At 42.1% G+C, this 20,501-nt stretch overlaps 1 protein-coding gene across 10 annotated transcripts in view; it reads right to left on the minus strand.

The window, feature by feature from the left end:
• Nucleotides 1–20,501, minus strand: part of gabbr1a (gamma-aminobutyric acid (GABA) B receptor, 1a) — a 130,699-nt gene that overhangs the window by 77,185 nt on the left and 33,013 nt on the right. For all 10 annotated transcript variants that reach the window (XM_026183912.1, XM_026183904.1, XM_026183911.1 and 7 more), the window contains one exon: nt 4,373–4,533. In XM_026183912.1, the coding sequence (XP_026039697.1) occupies nt 4,373–4,533 (161 nt within the window). The remainder of the gene's footprint in view (nt 1–4,372; nt 4,534–20,501) is intronic.

Raw genomic sequence — 20,501 nt, forward strand, 5'->3', positions numbered from 1 at the left:
TGCCACAGCGGATGGAAAATTGTGTCACGGCTGCCAATTAAAATCAAAAACGGAAGTGAGGGAAGCACCTTGTTTCACCGCCATTTCTCTGCATCTCCACCGTCTCACTCATCACTGTTAATAATTGATCAAAGTTTGCAGTCTCGGCTTTGATATATCCATGGCAACAGCCTGTGTGGAGAGCGCGTGTCTGCGCGCGATCCTGTGTGTGCATGTGTGCGCACATCTCAGAAGGCTGTAAATAGTCTGATGCTGTCGCCAGAATAGCCAGAGAAACAAGCCGTTCTGCTACCACGGGGTATATTCATCCATTTAAAAGACAGGCTGGGATTAAGTGTAGAGCTTCATAAATATTTTATGATGTTGAACAAGTTGAGGACATCGTTCCATACTCCCCGCCCAAATTGTCACCTGTTTGCTAAGTCAAACGTCAGAGGTGGAACTACTCTGCTTTTTCTGATTTTCTGCCACATACGGGTGTACTGTTACACCGCTCGATGCTCACATTAAAGATGGACAAAGTTTTAAATAATGAGGTCAGTGAATGTGCAAGTAATCCCTGTGAGCCAAAAGCTCAGCCAGAGCCGATCTACAAGAGCCATTTCACTTCCTATTAATCCCATTGTACAGACTCTGGCTGCAGAATAGCCCTCAATGACCGGGAGTGCATAGAGCCAAACAGCTAAAATAATCATTTACACCTGCTCCTGGACAAAAATGTCCACATTTGAATTTAGTTTCTGCAGATCTACCATCGCTAAAGCGTCTGAACTGAAGTAAATCCACACTGTTGCAGATTTACCAGTAAAATGTTGTCGTTCTGCTTATAAACACTCGTTAGTCTGTAAAGGTTTTACAACAGGACGTCCTCTCTCAGTGCCATCTGATTCTAAATAACAACTACACATAAGAAGCACCACAACAGACATTTCCATGTGTGTATAAGGAGCAGCTGGTTGTGCTGGCGGCTGAAGGTGACTGCTGCCAGAAGTCCTTTGCTTCATGCCTGAATCAAAATGGTGGATGCTATTAAGTGGACCTGTGCTGTGACATCCTTAGTATCCAGGAAAAGCATTTAACTGTAAAGCAAATATATAAATATGGAATTATATATATATATGTTGTTGCACTATTATAAATCAGAAGAAAAAAGTTTACCCCGTGAAATTTACATTTTTGTTCCACATCTTCGTACAGCCCGACTCGTGCCAGACTACCTTACAATTGCCCGCTATGAGGCCGGGAGTGTAGACAGTGGGAGTTCTTGAGTATATTAGTCTCCCAGCTCACACTGCGATGTTGAATAACTGTAAGCTGGTGGTCTTTTGTCGACGTCTAGTTGTGGTTGAAAAACACTTTGAAAACAAAAGTCAGACCAAAGCTTTCTTATGAGCTAAACATACACATTGAATATGGCCTGGAGGTCTTTGTTAGACTTTGCTGCAAGAAAGAAAAGTATATTCCACAAAGGTTATTTCTCATTCTACTGAGCTAACTGGACTCCCATCACAGGGTGCATAGCACGGGCACAAGGAGCAGAGCTACAGCGTTTGTGATGTGCTACGTTTAGCACAATATAAATGAGAAAGAATGTAAATTCCTTCAAATTTCAGCCTATATTGTAAAAACAGGCCAATGCCTACAGTAGTAATACTACTTTTTCTATGTGGAGAAGCTGTCAGATGAATATCTGTTTTACCACTGAGTAACCACATTTTAATTTCATTCTTTCATTCTCATAATCTGATAAACACTAAACCTGTAGTTTAGCTCGAAACAACATCAACACCCGTCTGTCTTACAGTTCAGATCAGATGACCAGGGACATGACATCGGGGTTTGAGCCATGTTTGCTGGGCTGCATCTCAAACACGGGCGTAGCTTCCAGCTCCGAAAGAAGCCAGTGAAGCTCTTTTCCTCTGTTTACCTATTATTCTGGTTTTATAGGTCTGTGGGGAAACGGCTCTCGTCGTCGTAAATTTCAGTCGCACGCTGTGACAAGTTGCTAGCCTATTAAACTGCAGTGTCTCTCACTTTCTTTCTCTCAGTCTGATCCACGGCTCATTCGTCGCGTCCAAACTCTGACAGCGACCTCAAAACACTCAGATTGAGGCTTCACAAAGAACTTTGCTAACCAATAACTGAGAACCAGGAGGCTATGTCCATCTTTCCTATACGGTCTGCTATTCAGAGTTGCATTGTCTTTTCTAATCTTTGTTTGTTAAGATGTCAAAGAAAGCAGATATCCAAAATATGACAACGTCAGACAGTATTCACCCACCTTTTGTTTTGCAGGAACAGCCAATCAGAAGGAAAAGGGGAGGTAGCTGTAAGGAAAGAGGAGCGAAAATGGGGCTGCACTAAGGTGAACGAGGATCACATCGTTAATAATGTTTGTTTCTTAATTGCAAAGCTACCCTGGTAGAACACACAAATAAAAATATGGACCTGAAGATATGCATAATAGGTCTCCCTTGATGCATTTCTTTTATTTAATCATTTAGAGATGCAATAAAAGTTTCTCATCATAATAAATTCCAGTTAAGAGTCTTTGATGCATAATTACACTCCGCAGCCTTCATCTCGAGATGCAAACAAAGAGCCATTTAAACCCTCGTCTTAATCTCGCCAAGTTGTGCTTCAAATGTGCCGATCTCTTCTCAGACCAAACAAGGATGTGGAATGGGTTCTCATAACTGCATGCAAATATCATAATTAATCTCCTTCTTTATAATTGGTTTTCAGACTGTCATCCTCATTACCATTCCAGCCAGGTGAAAAACGTTTGCAATCAAAAAGTAAAAACCTCATTCTGACCACACTGTACCCAGAGTAGGAGCAATAAATTCCCCCTCCCCCTCCCGCTAGGACTTAAAATCAAGGAATTAACCAGTATCATTCAGACAATGTTACACCAGCCTCTTTGAGCTTTTCCCTTCAAAAAGGATCTGCATCTATTTCGCGAGCCGGAGGCGCCAGCGACTCCTGAAGCACGAGGAGAGATGTTTTCCAATCCCTCTGAAATCTCTTCCTTGCTTTATTTTTATGTTTATGGCTGCTACATCTGCAGATGCCTGCTTCACTACACTTGTAATCGGAGGACACACGCACGTATTTAATCTGTTTCGAGTGCAAAGAACGAGGTGTATGTCTAACAAAATGCTCTGTGCCATCAGCTCTGCATACATCCAGCGTATGATTTTGCACACATATTTCCACAGAGCTGAATCCTTGTTTGTTTCTGTGGTGTGCTTCAAGAGTAACTGTGTTGCCATGCCAACTCTCGCTCTCTTTCTCTCTCACATGCACACACACACACACACACGCTCTCTTTCCCTGCTATTCTGTTTAACAGGATTCCAATGCAGAGCCTTGTACACCAATCAGAATAAAGCTCGTAGCAAATTTCTAACCAGTCCCTGTGCAGTTAACTGTTTGGTGCCCCAGCCAACTCTCCAGGCATCTGTCCTGCAGCATGATTGATAACAACCCTCAAGAGAAGAGACAGAGGATTGCTTTTTTTAAACAAATCTGTGTCTGCACTCATCCCACTGTTGAGAAAAACACTTCCTTTCAGTGAAAAACTTCAGGATATGCAGCAGTGAGAACCCAAAGACAAGGATTATTCACTCACAGAAATAACCCGGATTGTGATTAAGGTTGATTTGGGTGGCGTGGGTGGTTAAAAAGGGCAGTATCTGAACAAGCTGGAGGGGTGATTATTGGATTTATATTGGTCGATAATGCTGACATTTTAAAATACCACCATGATGAATGATTGATGAGCAACAAGCAGGAGGTGTGTTTGCTCATTTAGCAAAATGAATGTGGCACGGAGTGCAAAGACTCTGGGGGGTTAGCTGTCAGCGGGGTGACCCATAGATAAAAACATGAAAGAACCAAAGCACTTCCTTAGAAAAAGTGACATTTTCACCTGATACCTGATTTTTTGGTATTTGGCAAACATCAGTAAAGACGCTTCCATCACAAAGAGTATGATGTTCAAAAAATATGACCCCAAAATCTACAATACTCAAAGAAAACCTCTCCTTATGAGGTGAGCTATCATTAAAGCAGTTCCTAATGATCTTTAACTTTGGAGAAAACCAGCAATCCTAAAAAATAAAAAAGACAGCCAGTATAATTTCATAAATCTGCAATCAAAACTGGAAATAAAAGCCAGGATTTCTTTCTCTGTTTTTCATCAGAAAAGAATTGAACAAAACACTCACAGAACTGAGAAAATGACAAGAGCCCTCGTGATAATCTGAGAGGCAGATCATGACATCCCTCAGGGGCTGACACCACACACACACACACACACATCACTTTAAGTGCGCACCTCCTCTGACTCTCCTCCACATGCACTCACCATGCTGTCGTAGTGGATGAGCTCCAACTCGTAGTCGGGCAGGATGTCGCTCCTGTTGTTCACCAGGTCCAGGGCCATTTGAGCGGAGGGCATGCACGCCTGACCGCCCGGCCAGCCTCCGCTCATGGGGAACAGCGCTCCGATGTACAGCTTCTTCTTGCCTGCAGACGGCCGTGGCCAGAGGAGGAGAAGGATTATGAGAGATGCCCGGAGGAGCGCCGCGTGGCCTCGGGCTGGGCGGTTTGCCCGCGGAGGACTCGTGCACATTACCAGCATGGTTCAAGGTGAGCTGAACCGGAGCAGCTTGACCCCGGTGCTGCAGCTGTAAGGTCGGGCTGTTCTGAACAATCCCACAGCTAAACGTACACTGAACTCAACACGTGTCCGGCCGCCCTGGAGTGTGTTTGGACTTTATGTTGCGCTTTGCAGATACTGTGGCGGACACCTATTTACTTTAAACTGCAAGTGTTTAGCAGATCGAGTAAATAATTAATCGGCGTGTGTTTGTGCATAATGCTTGATTAATTATGCATTGCATGCTGGATATTTTCGGGACAGAGTCGTTTACTTTGCAGAGCTCGCGGCGATCATGTGAGAACGCGGTCAACTTTCTATCTCCGCGCACATCGACACAATTGTCCAAACTAAACTAACGCGTGCTTCCGGCCTGCGATCGATCAAGATTATTGGACAGCGCGTCCCTTAGCTACTTACGACTTTTACGCAATCGGGACGCACGAACGAGACGCCGAGTCCGCGCGGAAGACGTCAAGCGGGTCGGACGGGTGCGTGTTTGGAGACGAAGCGGCGGAAACGGAGGGCTGCATCTACGATCCGTGGACGCAGTCGTGTCCCGACGGATGAAACGAGTTACCGCGGAAAAGCAGCCGCGCTAGCGCTCTGCGACTGAGCCACTGCAGCACCGGCTGGCTGAGTGTGAGGAGAGAGCGAGGAGGGGAGAGAGAGCGAGCCTGCACGAGCTCTGAGAGTGAGTGAGAGAGAGAGAGCGAGAGAGAGAGAGGCTAAACCTCAAAGATTTTGACATTTGCACGGTGACTTTAACTTCAGCACTGCTTCCACTGCACACACGCGCATTCTTTGGCTTTGCATTTCTTGCATATGTGCGCCCATAATCAATATCTGATCAACGCATCGGCACAAATGGCCAAAAACAAGCTTTGGTATTTAACAGGTAGCCTACAGGAGGTCCGGGCAGGCAATATATGATCAATATAACGAGCTAACTCGTGTCAGCGTGAGCCGCTTCAGTTTTTCACACAATAAAAACAGAACAAACTTGTTGGGTTAGTTTTCAGTGAGTGGCTCTGCTGAACGTGGTCACATGTCCGCACAGTTTGATCCCACTCACAGTGGCATTCAATTATATTTCAGCCGCTTTTCTCAACTGCGCTGAGTTCTTGTAGAGTCATAAATGTCAAGGTTACATATAATTAACGTTCCAGTGTTTAGATTTAATGATGCACTGAGCGAAGCCTTATTCAATAATCTGCCTGTTATTTTTTTTCCAATTAATTGATTTTTTTATTAGTCTATAAAAATGTCAATAAAAGATTCCCAGCACAGTTCTGAGAATGCCAAGGTGACACCATCTTATCAGTCCAAAGGTTTCCAGTTTACCCTCACACAATATTAAAAAAAGAAAACTTCTAGTCACAAGCTCGATCATTTTCAGTTTTTACTTCAAAAACGATTTTAAAATATATGTTAAAAAGAATGTTAACAGTAAATTATGTATGGGTAAATAGTGCGGTCTCTACAATCAAAGTTTGGTTGGGTAATGTCACAATAACGTCCACCATGGATCCCGTACTCGACCCTTCAGAGTGCACAACACTAACAACAACATAAGACCAAAGCCTCACTGCAGCAGGATACAAAGCACTGGAAATATATTATTTACACATTCTAAAAGCATTACATCTTATAGGATAATATGACAACACAATAGTGTGACTTTGGTATGACATCATAGTTAGACTACTAATATATACTGTTGTTCTATAAAGTCTCTGGATATTCTGACCATAGAGCTGTTTCCACAGTGTCAGCAGCTGGTAGTGTTGCAGCTTTCTAAATCATAACCAAATGCAACGTGACTGCAGGGTTAACTGACTGATTTGTAGTTGAGTTCAAAGGGACGACAAGGACATCTACACAACACATCGCAAGTTTGTTAAAACTCATTAGAGGCTATGCTCTCTCTCTATTGTTCTTTTCCTGACACTGGTCATTTCCAAAGTCTGAGCCACAGCTGTAGATGTTGAATGAAATGTAGGTGAGCCATTAGAAATCATTTACAGCAATAACAAGATAGTAATAATGGTTTAAATCTGCCAGCTAAACAGTTACATTTAAAACAGGATATCTCATAATCGAGTTAAAGAATTGAATGGAGCTGCAGTTACAGCATCAGGCAGCAGAGGTGGAGCTGTTTCAGAGATTCAGCCTGGACAAGCAAATGAATTTCAGTGTGTTTATATGTGTGACCGTACAGTCGTCCAGCCTGTGACGGCGTGTGGGGATATGGTGTTGTTGCCAGAGAGATGGTTTGCAGAGTTTAGACTTAAGAATATCCTCATCAGTGGTAATTCCAGGACAATTTCAAGGATTTTCAAGGGAGATCACAATGAAAAGACAACAGAGAAAACACTTCATCTTAGATTTGTCATGATCAGAGTTGTGATTAAAAGCTTGGGTGGAAGATTTTCAGATTTCAAAATGGGTCACGGTAGTCTTAAGTTAGAGAATAGCTGCGCTGCGCTGTCGGGCAAAACCAAGCATTTCTTCAATTAAACAACACGTTTGGGTTTATGTCCACACATCTATCCATTCTCTTCCACTTATCCTTAACAGGGTGGGGGGGGGGGGCGTCTGGCTTTATGTGATTAACAACAGTGTCTCAGAGGCAGCACCAAGATAAGCTGCCACCATTTGTCTCAATGACCACTTTGCATCTATTTGTCAGTATCTTAACCAGCTTCATGAGTTTGTCATTTCGAATGTGTACCACTTCACAGCTGAACCTTTTCAAAGGTTAACAGGTGGAACTTTTTCCTCCTGAATGATTGAATATTGTGCTGATGTAGTGTTTGCATGGAAAAAACAGTCCTGGTCCCTTAATGAGATACAGCAGTCCATCATTAGCCTATTTTAAGAAATGAAGGTCAATTATTTGGAAAACATTAAGGACTGAAGGTTTTTTCAAGTTCAGTCACAAAAATCATCAAACACTGTGATGAAACTGGCTCTCCTGAGGATAACCGCAGGAAACGAAGCCACAGAGTTCCCTCTGCTGCACAGCAGAACTCAGAAATCAACAGCTAACAGCAGCTTAGATTAGAGTGAAACATGAGCTTTTCCCCGAGTTCAAGCAGCGGGTGTTTCTGAACATCAGCCTCGACTGTGGAACTGGCCCAAAGAAATCAAGAGGAAGAAGGGAAGTGCTGGAACTAAGAAAGACACAAGAGACCGGAAGGAACTTGGAGTTTTGATCTGAACTCGATCTGATTCTGACAATTTTGGTCGTCGCTGTATTTGAGAGGTTCAGAGAAGGTGGATGGTTTCTGCACTGAGAAGGAGCCGTGATGGAGGGCAATGCTGGAGGCGTTGTTTTGAGGTCAGAATTCGAGGTAGCAATGGACAGTAGCACCAGTGTTATTTTTTTTTTAACAGTAAAATGTAATTTAAGCGACACTGAGTTGTATGCTGTTGGCATTTTGGAGGACTGCAAGTTAATCTCCATTACAGAAAAGTAGAGCCCAAACAATTTATCAGCAGGCTGATATTATTGGCCAATATTAGCTATGCGCCAATCTATGAGTATCTGTATTTATAACAGCCGATAAACAAAAACTGAAAAGGAAAGAAGAGATGAGAGAAACACCTTTTGAGTATTGACATTGCATTGTTTGCCCAGAGGGAACTCTGCAGCGTCCTTGTGGCAGCCGCGTGTGTGGAATGCCACAAAGGCAACAACCGATCTGAGCAGCGTCCGGCAGCCGCTACGCAAGTAAATGCAAAACTACACGTAACAAATGTTGGAAATTCTTTGTGATTTGTGTATTAGAAAGAAAAAAATGGACTGATATATCAGAATATCGGATTTTTAAATCACAGATCTGGGATAATTCAGTTTAATGCAACAAACCTCTTCATGAAGATCATATTCTTTCATTTTTGTAGCTGCACTTCTATATAAAATACCAAAACAGGTAAAACGCCCGTTTCAGGTGAAGGCTTGCTTCTTTTTGTTATCTTTAATAAGCATATTTTTGTGGGTTCAGGCTGATTGTCTGACAAAACCAGACATGTCATGGCTTCAGGAAAGCTGCTCACCTCTTCTGACATTTTACAGACCAGAAGATTAAGAGAAAAAATAAGCAGTAGATTATATAGAGAGAGACTGAAAAAATCATTATGCGAGGTATAAGCAGGACATTCTTCAGGCCTTTCCTCTGAATTAGTCTTTCGAAAGCTGTTGAATAAGCTGAAAAATGTTATAATTTCACCCTAAGAAAACCTATGCCTCGATGCTGTTTGACCTGCAAATCGATCACTCCACGCTTGCCAGACGAGCACACAAGTAACGTGTAACTCTGATCTGTAACCACCTCTGCCAGCTCTGCCTTCTCTTCCACAATCAAGTCTAAAAATGCTACCGAAGCCGCTTTAAGAAATCAGCGCTAAACGTGGCGAGCAGCATCAATCACTCCTGATCTTATTTGCCTTCATCTCGATCTGAGAAGCGTGGTGACGGCGATGTAGCTGGTGTTGATGAGAGGGAGGCTGGACGCTCGGCACACCTGCTGTTTGAACCCTCTGTTCACATTCAGCACAGTCTGTCGGTATCTCTGACACACAGAGACACGCACACTCGCACCTTTTGGATGATAAACACACACGTAGAATCGGGCCTCAGCTGGCTTTTACTTGTGTCTCTCTTTCAGATGAATGTTTGATGTTTTGGGAGATCATTCGATGTCTTTGAATCATTTGAGGAATGATAGAGCTAAAACTTAACAGCTTATTATCTAAACTGAAATCTCAGAAAATCGTGGCGGCAGTGGCGACACTTTTAGCCGATTTCAAGCATTATTGGATTACTGACTTCACTCTTATTCCATTTTATGGTCTTGTTTTTGCCTTTCTTGTGTAAGTGCTCTAATTGCAATGTAATGTTAGCGTTAGCTTTTGAAAATTACTCATTGCAATGATTGAGAAGAAGACCATTATTTCTCCGGGCCAAATTAAAATCTCTCTGTAGTTGGGCGATGGAATATGACTATTATATAACCCTGGTTCATTACCCAAATCTCATTATCTGGATATCTCCGTGTAGCAGAGAGCTATTCAGATCCAGCTGCTAACAAGCCCTCACAGGCTGACATGAGTGCAGTGATCATCTACTGGCATTTGCCTTCCACTTCCACCTCCTCTTCCTCGCTGCCACCCGTGACCCATCCAACACACCATCAATTATTCAGCTGTGAACTTTATATGCTGTTTCCCTCCATAAGCCTGCAGCCAACACAGGCAAGATGCGACAGCATCGGACGGTGCACTGTTAACAACCCTCATGGTGGCAAATGCCACATTGGGAGAAGACATTAGCTGAGGCACAGCCTGAAAAAGCTGCATTGGAGAAATGAGTGCTGTAACATGTTGCTGAGCTGCTTTAATGAGGCGCCTTGTACTGTAAATGTGTGTGTCTGCAGTTTGCACAATGGGTATCCTTCAGAATAATGGCCTGTTTTCCTCCTGGTAGACGTGTTAGTGGAAAAATACTGTTTCCTTTTTAACAATAGACAGATTACATTCGCCTCCACCTGCGGAGCACGTGTTACGCTGGCAGAAATCCAAATTGATGTGCTGAAAAATCGATATCGGGGAAAATAGGATTCCCAAGATCTGTTTCAGATATACGGTACGGTTTTTTCAACGCGCAACTTTTTCCTTTTGTGGTGGAAGTGCCGGCCAGGATTATTTGAAAGAGCGTGATTTATGGAAGCATGAATGTTGGCCAGTATGCTAGAAAAATGTAGTTCATCAGGCAGTAAAAAGGACTAACTTAGATACAGTGTCATCATTACATAATTTGTCCTGCAGCAGCTCTCTCCACTCTGCAGCATCTCACTTATTAGAGAAATCTATCTTGCCTGAGTATCGGGGCGGAGTGGATTCTGTTAAGAATAATAAATCCACTGCTTAACTATAAAACGATTCCACTGGGACATAACTTCTGTGTATTTTTTATAAGTATACCAGTAAGAAAACATCTAGAATATCTTCTGCTTCACTGTCAGAAGGTTTCCTCTGCCAAAATATTGCTACTCGTGTGCTTTGGAAATCCATTACTGCCATGCGCAGGTCTCAAACTCACATTTGCATGAGGTGAGGAGCGTGACACTTGAGGTAAATTATTTTTTTTAAATGTGCGGCTCAACTTTTTGGGGCAACCCTAAACTCGCAGCAGCTGCAGTGACATCCACAAATCTCAGGCTGGGAGTGAAAATGCTTCTTTTTTGCATTAGTTTTGAATTTACTAGAAAATATTTCAATATATATGAGAAGCTTAATGTTCAGTCTAAGCTTGTTGAAGCCTGATAACTCACATTATCCCAGCATGATTTGATAATCATTTAATCAGCGACTCCCACCTGACCCCTCACCATCACATGATTTCTTTTAAACAGTAACTTTAGTATATTTAATGAAGACGAGTTGAATCTGTTTTTCAATAGATTCGACACCACAGTGTCTGCTCCCACCCCCACAACCTCACCTGCAGTCAGCCTGGAATCCAGAGCCACACCACTGTGCCAGCCTCTCTCTTCACATGTTGCCTCCTGTGAGATTCCTGACACCCCTCCCCCACCCATCACCTTCACTCAATACCAGGTTGAGATGCAAATGAGGAGACTTCACTCAGGCAAGTCTGCTGGACCAGACGGAGTGAGTCCCCTTGTCCTCAAGGCCTGTGCCCCCCAGCTGTGTGGAGTCTTTCATAAACTGTTTATGCTGAGTCTGAGTCTGCAGAGGGTCCCGGTGATGTGGAAGACATCATGCCTCGTCCCTGTACCAAAGACGCCTCGTCCCAGTGGCCCCCAGGATTACAGGCCCGTGGCACTGACCTCCCACATCATGAAGACCCTGGAAAGGCTCATCCTGGACCAGCTGCGACCCATAGTAAGACCACATCTGGATCCCCTTCAGTTCGCTTATCAGCCTCGTCTCGGAACAGAGGACGCCATCATCTACCTGCTCAATCGTGTCTACACCCATCTGGACCAGCCGGCGAGCACTGTGAGGGTCATGTTTTTTGACTTTTCCAGTGCTTTCAACACCATCAGGCCGACCCTCCTGGGTGATAAGTTAGCAGCGATGCAGGTGGATGCTTCTCTGGTGTCCTGGATTGTTGATTACCTGACAGGAAGACCACAATATGTACGTCTCCCACAGTGTGTGTCTGACAAGGTGATCAGCAACACAGGGGCACCACAGGGGACTGTCCTCTCCCCCTTCCTCTTCACCCTCTACACCACAGACTTCAGCCACTGCACAGAGACCTGCCATCTTCAGAAGTTTTCTGATGACTCTGCGGTGGTTGGATGCATCAGCAGGGATGATGAGACAGAGTACCGGGCTGTGGTCGACTCCTTTGTCACGTGGTGTGAGCAGAATCATCTGCAGCTCAACGTGGCAAAGACCAAGGAACTGATCGTGGACTTCAGGAAGACCAGGAAACACTTGACCCCTGTTTCAATCCAGGGGGTCAGTGTTGACATTGTGGAGGACTATAAATACCTTGGAGTACACATTGACAATAAACTGGACTGGGCTAAAAACACCACAGCACTTTACAGGAAGGGCCAGAGTCGTCTCTATTTTTTGAGGCGACTGAGGTCCTTCAACATCTGCCAGAAAATGCTGAGGATTTTCTATGAGTCTGTGGTGGCCAGTGCGATCCTCTATGCTGTTGCATGCTGGGGGAGCAGGCTGAGGGTCGCAGATGCCAACAGACTTAATAAACTGATCCGTAAGGCCAGCAATGTTGTGGGGATGGAGCTGGACTCCCTCAAGGTGGTGTCGGAGAGGCGGATGCTGTCCAAGATAAAGACAATGTTGGATAACACCTCCCACCCACTCCATGACATGTTGGTCAGTCACAGGAGCTCGTTCAGTGAGAGACTGAGATTACCGAAAAGCACCACTGAACGACACAGGAAATCATTCCTGCCTGTGGCCATCTCCCTGTACAACACATCCACTTAACACACTGTTTGCTGCTACAACTACACATGTTTCTTTTCCAAATATTTATTTATAAGTGACTTATGTATGTATGTATGTATATATATGTATATATTGTACTATTCTTAGTTAGCGTATTGTCTGTCTTGTCTTAATGTTGGTTTAAAATGGAGCACTGTAACAAAAAATAATTTCCCCCAGGGATCAATAAAGTATTCTGATTCTGATTCTGATTCTGAAGTCATGCAAAATTATACAAATAGGCCATAAATATTTTTCCTCAAAGTGCAGACGGGTGGGATGAAGTTTTCCGTTTGATTATTGCAATTATTTTTTTCCCAAGCGTTTTTGAGCCCACATGACATTTTCAAGGTGGAAAAATCCATTTCAGCTCCAAGCAACCAAATCTATTTTACAGCCAACCTGAATTTTGTTCAGCGTGAATTTTTCAATAAGCAACTTTGAGAATCAATATACATCGAGGGAGAGCTATAGGGGATGTGTTATAGCTTTAATAACAAAAATGCTCCAGTTTAATATTGCAGATGTTGATCTATTTTCTGATTATTGAAAGTTTAAAAAGTGCATTTTGGGTAAAAGTATAGGTGGCTGATCAAAGCATGTTCTAGCATATGTGTGACAGTTCATCAACTGTATCCAGATCATTTCATCATATATAATAATCCAATTTTAAAACTCATGAAAGTAGCTTATGGCTGTGTAATGGAGCAGCGACATTCATACTCATATCACCTTGATTAAACTACTTTTGCTCTTTTTGCAATTTGTTTCTTTAAACGTGTCATTTAAATGGATGTTTTTCATCTCTGAAGATTTCCTGTGGCTGTCTTCTGTACTTGTGCAGTTATGTGGGATCAAAAACTGACCTGTAACTCAGAAAACATTAATGAGGTGTGAAGGTACATTTTTCTTCATGACTAAATTTATTCTACCAAAAGAAAAAGAGCTGACTGCAAAAGGGTCAAACGGGAACTTCTATTTGATTTGGTGTTACCTCCAACAGAAGAAGACGGAAAAAGAAGAAGGACGATTTTACACGAGGCTGTAAATATTCACCTCATATTATGACAGACTAAGTGAGCGAGGTTTCTGGGCAGTTATGTTTATTCCTGTGTGAATCAATAGGTATCAGGCTGCAAATATGTGTCATCATGTTTGTTCCGATAAAAAGTCTTAAAAAGTTTTCCGACGCGCATGAAAAGAAAGTTTTTGTTTCTACTGTGCAAAGTTGTGACATTACAGCTTCACTAATGAGTGGATCCAGAGTGCAATCACAATCAACAATCAAGGCCCTGAACAAATGCCACGCTCATTTACATCATGGCTAAAGTGAGCAAAATAATAGGCAGCACACTGAACTTCTCTTAACTACAATAATGAACAGACAGCAGTGGCTGCCAACACATACCTGAAACCTCTGTGTGAATGCGTCAGTGCAACAACATGATCAGATCATATGTTTCACAGCTCCACTGTTGATTGGCTCTTTGAAGGCAGGGTGAGATTAACACCATCTTTACAGCCTCAGAGTTCACTCATTTCTATTCATAATTCTTTGAGTGTCATGTCTGTGTCTCTCTCTTATTATCTCTCTGGTTGGGAATTTTTGACTCATAAACTTTCAGCGGGGTTGACGTAATACGAATGTGGAGGAAAGTCTGCGGCAGTCTTTGTTTCCCTAAAGTTTTGAGCTGTGATTGGGCCAATTATCCTGCTGCAGCACAAATCCTTCCCCACAAAAATGCAAACCAGAGGGTGGAGCACATCTCTGCAGAGTAGAGAGCTGCATCTCCTCAGCCAGGGTGGAGTCAGTTCACTGCAGGTGTCCAGCTACAAACTTTTCTCTTTCTGGCATCATTCGTTCTCTTCTTACATTCAGCCTCAAGTTACTGCCACTGATCTTTACCAGGGTTCATCTGTAAACTGGACTTTCTGTCCTCGTTTCTCCTCCTGGGAAATGGTTTCGAGACGCTCCTCATCCTCTGAGACCACAGCTAGACAGCTTTCTTTTGACTTTGGCTGATTCAGCTCTTGTGTTCTTTATTTAGTAAATTCTATATCTGTGATAAACCTACTTTGCTGTCTCTCAGTGAACAAGGCTTGATGAATTGATCCGCTGAAGGCTTTAGAGTTTCATGCACTGGCCCCTGATTTGGCTCAGAGAATACCTCTGTTTGCTCAGAATAACAGTCCAACTTCTCTGTTACTTTGCTCTCATGCCATCCTTCCCATGGATCACATGCTGTAAAAAGTTCACATAGGTATCACAAAGCACCAAATCCCACAGTGAACTTGTGTTACCAATTTTGTGGAGCTCACATAAACCATCCTTCAGCCCACTTTGTTTGCTTTAATTACAATAAACTGAAGCCCATTTGCACCATCCTGCTACAAAAGCACTCTTTTTATACACTGAACATCGTTTCCAACAAATTACACTTTTTTACTTGTTTTTGTGCAGCAATAATTACAAGTTTAAATAAAATAATCAGCAAAAATCAAAAGACACACACATCCAAAAGAAAAAAAAGGTGAAGGCTGATTTTTTTTGTCTGTATAAAATGACAACCCTTCACCAGGTAATCTTGTTGATGGTTAAAGACAAATGCGAGGCTCGAAGGGAGAGGGTAATTTTCCTTTTTCCGTTTGTAAAGATTTATGTCTTCAGTCGGAGCAAATTTGCTTGAAGCCAAGTGCTAACACAACAGCGTTGAAAAGTCAGGAATGATTAGGGGCTGAAGCATATTGTTGGTTTTCAAAAGATAAATAGAAATAAGCCAGCCATCATGATGTCGTAGCCTCTTAGCTCTTTTAAAATCTGATGATATTAAAAAAGACTCCGGGGATTATTCTGCCCCTGTTTTTGCTGCCTTTCTTCTAGGGGCGCATATGGTTGTTAAACTGTTGTCAGAGAAACAGTAACAGACACTAGATGCAGTCCTGTTGCATCTACACACAGAAACACACACAAGGTTGAGCAGACTCAGACAGGAGCAGGGTATTAACCTTTCTCCCGCTGAGGAGGCAGTAAGTGGGCGGTGATGGCACATGGAGTGGAGACAGAGCAGAGCTAGAAGGAGGTCAGTGTTGAGACAGTGGATGGAAATTTCTATTTGAGGAAACAGTCTTCTCTGTTGCTTAGTTAATTATGTGTTTGTTAAGTCTGTGACATTTGCAAAGTTTTTCACCGGCAACTTATTCTTCCACCTATCATTGCCTGCATAAAGCTAAGAGTTCAGTGTTGTATATCCTGTTTGTGTGGGACTATGAAGAGGGTGTGTACGTGCAGCCTTATGGGTCTCTGTCACAGACTCTAAAAGAATCTATGGCAGTGATTCCCAATTAGAGGTATAAGTACCCCGGGGGATTACGCAGACAGATTGTCTTAACGAATATATAAAAAATAAAAACATATTTTAGAGTTTAATTGAAGAATTAAGTGGACCTGAACAGGTTTGTGCAGAAAATTGTTAAGAAGCTCACCAAAGTTGAAGGTATTAGAGAAAAGTAAGGATGTTTCATAACAGTGTGCATAACATTGTTAGCAAAAAGCCTGAATGAACAAATACAGTCGTTCATGAATAAACATATTAGCTAGCTGGCTAAAATTATTAAGTGAGTTGGTATTGCTGCTTCTTTTAAGTGTTAAAACTAAAAGTGTAAAGGTCTGGAATTATTAATTGAGGGTCAAATTTTAAATTGTAAACTAAAAGAATCAATGCACATGTATCAGTCTCTCACATCATGGTGGTCCTTTATGTGCAGCCAACCACAGCATTTTAACTGGGTGGAGGGAGCACTCCCATTGGTTTTAATGGGAAGCCTTTTTTCCAATTATAGTGTTATGAGCTGTAAGATTCTAACATGCTAACTGAAGCCTGTAGAGTTGGACATGCAGCTCGCTCTCTCCATTCCTGGGAAGACTGTGGCATTGTGTTAACACACACTTGAATGCTACAGACCAACAAACTGACAAAACTACCTACTTAGGCTACTTTAGCTCTTAATTCCTTCAGAAGCACTAATGGTGTTCTTTAGCTAAACGTACAAATTAAAGTTATAACTTGTTTGCTAAAGTTATGGACGAAGACATGAAATTGTTTAGGATGAAAACAGCCTAATACATAAACTAAGAGTTAACAGTTGAAATGTATTTATTAAAAAGAGTGATTGAAAGTTAAAATAGAAAGAAAAGTGTAAACGTTAGTTAGCAGTAATGGAAACAAAAGTAGCAAAAGTAGCATAATGAAAAAGTGTCCACCAGAAACGTAATTAGCAAACCTGTAGTTAAAGATAACTAGTTTGCTTATCATAACTGTTAAACTGTTAGTTATATAAGGTCCTTTTAAAATGACCCTTTCCAAATTTTAACGCTCACCACCAATATTCATCCGTGGATGTGTTAAAAAAAATGTAATCTTTTTCTTTTGAATTTTCTACTTAAGCAACATATTTCCTCAGGAAGCATCGACTTGTCTCATTATTAGCATTAAAAAACTGCTGTACAAAAGCACTGAGCCACCCTTCATTTCTGGCAGAATAGGAACTGTGTGCAGTGATTTATTGAATCCTAAATCTAAGTGTGCTAACATAAATGAAAAAGCATTTAAAAAAAAAGCTTTCTTTCTTTCTTCTCCACAGCCTGAGCTCTGTGAGGCAGCATTCTTGTCATTTCTTTATGTAGTCTTCAGGAAAAGTTCTCCAGGCTTCTTGAAGGACGCTCAAAGCTCTTCTTTGGATGTTTCTGCCTTTTGTTCTGTTCAGGCCACTTCGCTGCTTTCATCGTTTCATCACTTTTGAAAAGATCTCCAACACCGTGGCTGAAATGCAGCCCCGAGCCATGACAGAACCTCCCTCATAGACACTCGCTGGTGCGCCTCTCTCCTGACGTCCTCCTTACACACTGATCACGACTTGAACCAAAAATTTCAAACTGGGATTCATCAGACTCCAGCAGACCAGTTGCCACTGATGTTCAGTCTTTTCTCCCAGTTTCTCATCCTTAAGGCTTCTTGAACGCCTGAGAGCGTTTGTGATGAGGCTTCAGTGAACAGCACGTGGATCACCCGAAGGTCCCGATGCATCTCTCAGGTCCTGTGTCAGATCTTTGATGGATTTTTCCTGTTTCTTAAAGACACGACTTTCAGATATTGTTCATTCACTGTCAATGTTTTGTTTTTTAGACCTGCCACTTCTGCTTTAGTCCTCCACTCGTCCAGTTTCCCTCAATTTTTTAACAACACACTACACATTATACTGTGACATGCCAAGTCTTCAGCTGATAGTTCTTCTGGAATCACCTTGTTGGTGCAAAGATACAATTTTATGTCTGTCGAACTGTGTTACCGTTGGTATTTTTCATAGATTCAACAAAAATGGGAACAAATGATGTGTTTTTGTCGTAGGCTGCAGGTAGCAAAGTGCCTAAAGATACAATTTAAAATGTGTTCTTTGCTAAAATTTTCTTTTATGTTCACACCACCGGTTTATCCTTCGAGTTAGGTACCTTTCTCTGCTTGGATGCTGCTCACGAGCACCTAAAAGGAACAAAGACTGGCTCTTTGGATGTCATATGTCAAGAAATGAGGGGTGGCTTTAAACTTTTGCACAGCATTGTACCTGTACAGAAATGAACCACTGACAGTTTATGGAGAGGAGGTGTTGATGGAGGAGTCCATCTGACAGGTGTTTGGGAGAACACCAGACAAAAAAGGTTGAACAACCAGTCTGAAAGCGTGGCCAGTTCCTAATGTGGTGACATAACTGTGCAAGAGGACGAACCATCCTGCAACAGTTACTAATGTATTCATGATTCTTGCCAGGGGTCAGATCAAGTGGCTCTTCTTGTAGATGCGTCGACCCTTTATTCTACCAGGGAAGGCTGACTAAGCACATTAGTTTATTTTCAGAGAACGACCTGCTGTGAACTTGCACAGTTTAAACTCTGTGTTTAAGTAACGCTGTGTGTAGCAGCGGGCCGGCGTGAGCAGAACATCCCTCTAATATTGTATCCCTGTAATATCCTGTCCATTTTCAAAAAGTGAATCTTCAGAGAGGGCATAGAAAAAGTGATTAGCAACAAACTAATAAGAATATAATTTCCATTAAAACTTTGGAATTACAATTAAGCAAAGACACAGGGGGGTTCGTTTAGATGAGAGAAAATACTTCCTCACTAATGAGCAAATGAAACCGTCCTCAAAGTCATAAATGAAGGATTTACTCAGAACCTTTCTTCGTGTAATTGGCTCGTTGGAAACTGGAGCAGAGCCCGTGAGCTCTGCAATGTGTGCATTTTCTGATATAAGATATGAAAACTATCTTCCTCAACTTATGTTTACAGCTTCAACTATGATCTTGTTTATCACAGCAGTAAAAAAAAAAAATATTGAGTTGGACAAGCTGTTCAAAGCTGTTCATGCCCTCAAGTCAGATCTTCCAGCTGGTGTGGGGATTTAAACCTTCAGTTAGAACAAGCGCCTGTTGGTGCTTCAGGCCACTGCTGCCCCACATGGAGACACGCCCGAGTGTGGGGGGTTTCTCAAAGATCTCTTCTGCCCTCTTCTGGTGAAGAAGTCACACCGCAGCCTGGTGTCAAACTTAGAGGACTGACGGGAGATCAAAGATGTTTATGAAATATATTATGATTTGAGGTCTACTCTTTGAAACACTGCATATTTGTGATGATTTGACATGTATTTAAAAAGTTGATTTTATCTGATGTAAACTGATTTTTGCCAACGTTCCAAAGAGGCTCTGTGTTTCAGTGTCCACTTTTATGTCGCTAAACATCTGCACAACTTTACATCTATTCTGTTTGTGCTCATCTTACAGAAGGATTAGAAGGAAAAGATTATTCTATTGAGAATTTTATTTTTAAAGACAATGGAGGATATTTAGGTTCAGGCTAGCAGACACTATGTCACACTGGAAGGATGCACTGCAAACACAAAGGAAGGTGATAAAGTGTGTAGATATAGTTAGATGTTGGGGTAGGCTAAATATGAGAATGGAAGAATGAATCTGTTTGTGTACTAAATGGACTGTATGATGTGTCGGTTTTTAATTTTTTTTAGCACTCAAAGCACTTTTTAAACTGCTGCATCCACAGACACACGCATGCACACCCAGATGGATGCATCAGAGGGTATTTGGGATTCGGTGCCCTGCCCAAGGACACTTCAGCATATGGCTGCAGGAGTCTGAGATCAATAGGATCAAAGTGCAGAGGTTTATACAGGAGATGTGACTGAAATGAACAGTATTGTTAAAAAAAGTAATTTCAGAGTTCACCTTCTTCACGGCCATGTTGAGTTTTCAAATGCTTAATGGGCTTCATTACAAAGCTAATTATAAAATAGTATATATACTCATTTTAATAACCGAATGATTCCCTGTAATGTTACGTCATCTGCGTCACTATTTACAAACATTTGTGAAAGAATGTGGTTGTTCTAAACAGATCACTGAACGTAAGCATCTTGTAAAGCAGCGGTCTCCAACCTTTTTTGCGCCACGGACCGGTTTATGCCCGACAATATTTTCACGGACCGGCCTTTAAGGTGTCGCGGAAAAATACAAAACAAAATACAACAAAACAAAACTAGTACCGAAAAAAAGAAGATTTATTCATAACACACGTGAAAAGACCCAGGAAAACCGAGTTAACGATAAAAACGATAACAAAATCACGCTGAAAACCCTGAAAAGCAGACATTTCACACCTGAGCCTCTACTCTCGCGGCCCGGTACCAAACGACTCACGGACCGGTACCGGTCCGAGGCCCGGGGGTTGGAGACCGCTGTTGTAAATGATCATTCGAACAAATCACCATAT

This window comes from Astatotilapia calliptera, chromosome 11 (genome assembly GCF_900246225.1).
Source record: "Astatotilapia calliptera chromosome 11, fAstCal1.2, whole genome shotgun sequence".
NCBI lineage: Eukaryota > Metazoa > Chordata > Actinopteri > Cichliformes > Cichlidae > Astatotilapia > Astatotilapia calliptera.